The sequence below is a fragment of the Fonticula alba genome (genome assembly GCF_000388065.1).
Source record: "Fonticula alba strain ATCC 38817 unplaced genomic scaffold supercont2.10, whole genome shotgun sequence".
NCBI lineage: Eukaryota > Rotosphaerida > Fonticulaceae > Fonticula > Fonticula alba.
In genome coordinates this window covers 94,900-96,001 of record NW_009242980.1, presented here as the reverse complement: position 1 = coordinate 96,001, position 1,102 = coordinate 94,900, and the positions used below count along the sequence as shown (strand labels likewise).

The 1,102-nt window shown below is 69.5% G+C and overlaps 1 protein-coding gene across 1 annotated transcript in view; it reads left to right on the top strand.

Moving 5' to 3' along the window:
- Positions 1–468: 468 nt before the first annotated feature.
- Positions 469–1,102, top strand: part of H696_05337 (hypothetical protein) — a gene marked incomplete at both ends in the record, with an annotated part of 775 nt that continues 141 nt past the window's right edge. The window contains 2 exons of the mRNA XM_009499184.1: positions 469–718; positions 965–1,080. Coding sequence (XP_009497459.1) covers positions 469–718; positions 965–1,080 — 366 coding nt within the window. The remainder of the gene's footprint in view (positions 719–964; positions 1,081–1,102) is intronic.

The following is a 1,102-nucleotide window of genomic DNA, read 5'->3' as shown; positions in this document are numbered from 1 at the left end:
GGGGGGGGGGGGGGGGGCGATCGGGTGCGCGCATGCAGCGCCCCCGGGGCCGGGCTGGAGGAGCAATCTCCCCGGGCACGGGCACGGGCCCGGCCCGGCCTTCCGGCGAGCCGGCCTCGGCCGGGGGGTGTTCGTCCGGTCCCTCGCCGGCGGACGGATGCCCAGCGATCGGGCTGGGCCTCCAACGGCCTTGGCGCCGTGCGGCAGGGGGGTCGCGCCCGCGCGCACGCACGCATGTGCCCCCCCCCCCCCCCCCAATCGCTGCCGGGGAGGGGAGCGCCTTCGCCCTGGGGCTCTCAAGAGACGGAGGGGCGCGCCGGCCTGTCGGCTGGCCGGCCGCCGCCGCATTGTCCCTTCCGCGCCTCTCCTCTTCTATCTCTCTCTCTCTCTCTCTCTCTCCTCTGCACCAAGCTCGCCCTCCGCCCCTTTCGTTCGCTCGTTCGCTCTCTCCCCCTTGAAGGTATACCCATGGCCAGCAGCGACGCGCAGGTGCCCCCGCCCTCGGGCTACATCGGCTCCCTGACGCCGGAGGAGTCGGCCACGCTGGATAAGCTGCGCAGCTGGCTGGTGGCCGACTACACCGGGTCGGCGCTCGCCCGGCCACCCATCTCGGTGGTTGTCGAAGGAGTGACCATCACCAATGGCACCGTCGAGGATGGGGGCCAGCTCTTCCGTGACTCGATGGTCGAGAACTTCCTGGCCGAGGTGAATGATGACCGTACGCGAGCCGTCCACCTCCCCTGGCGTTTTGCTCTTTGTCGGGCGTGATGTCTAACGTGCATCCCTGTCTGTCTGTGTGTGTCTGTGTGTGTCTGTGTGTGTCTGTGTGTGTCTGTGTGTATCTGTGTGTGTCTGCCTGTCTCTCTCTCTCTCTCTCCCCCTCCTCCCCCCTCCCCTCCCCCCTCCCACACACACGCATGCACACCCTTGTCTGCCGGTGGCCCGGGGATCTCTCCGGTCGCAGGCGCCCTCCTTCGCTTTCTCCGCGCCCGGCGCTGGGTCCCGGAGAAGGCGTATGAATCCTTCATCCAAGCCATGGCCTGGCGTCGGTCCTTCGGCGTCCTGTCGCTGGACGACTCGGTGCGCATCTCCCGCCCCCCCC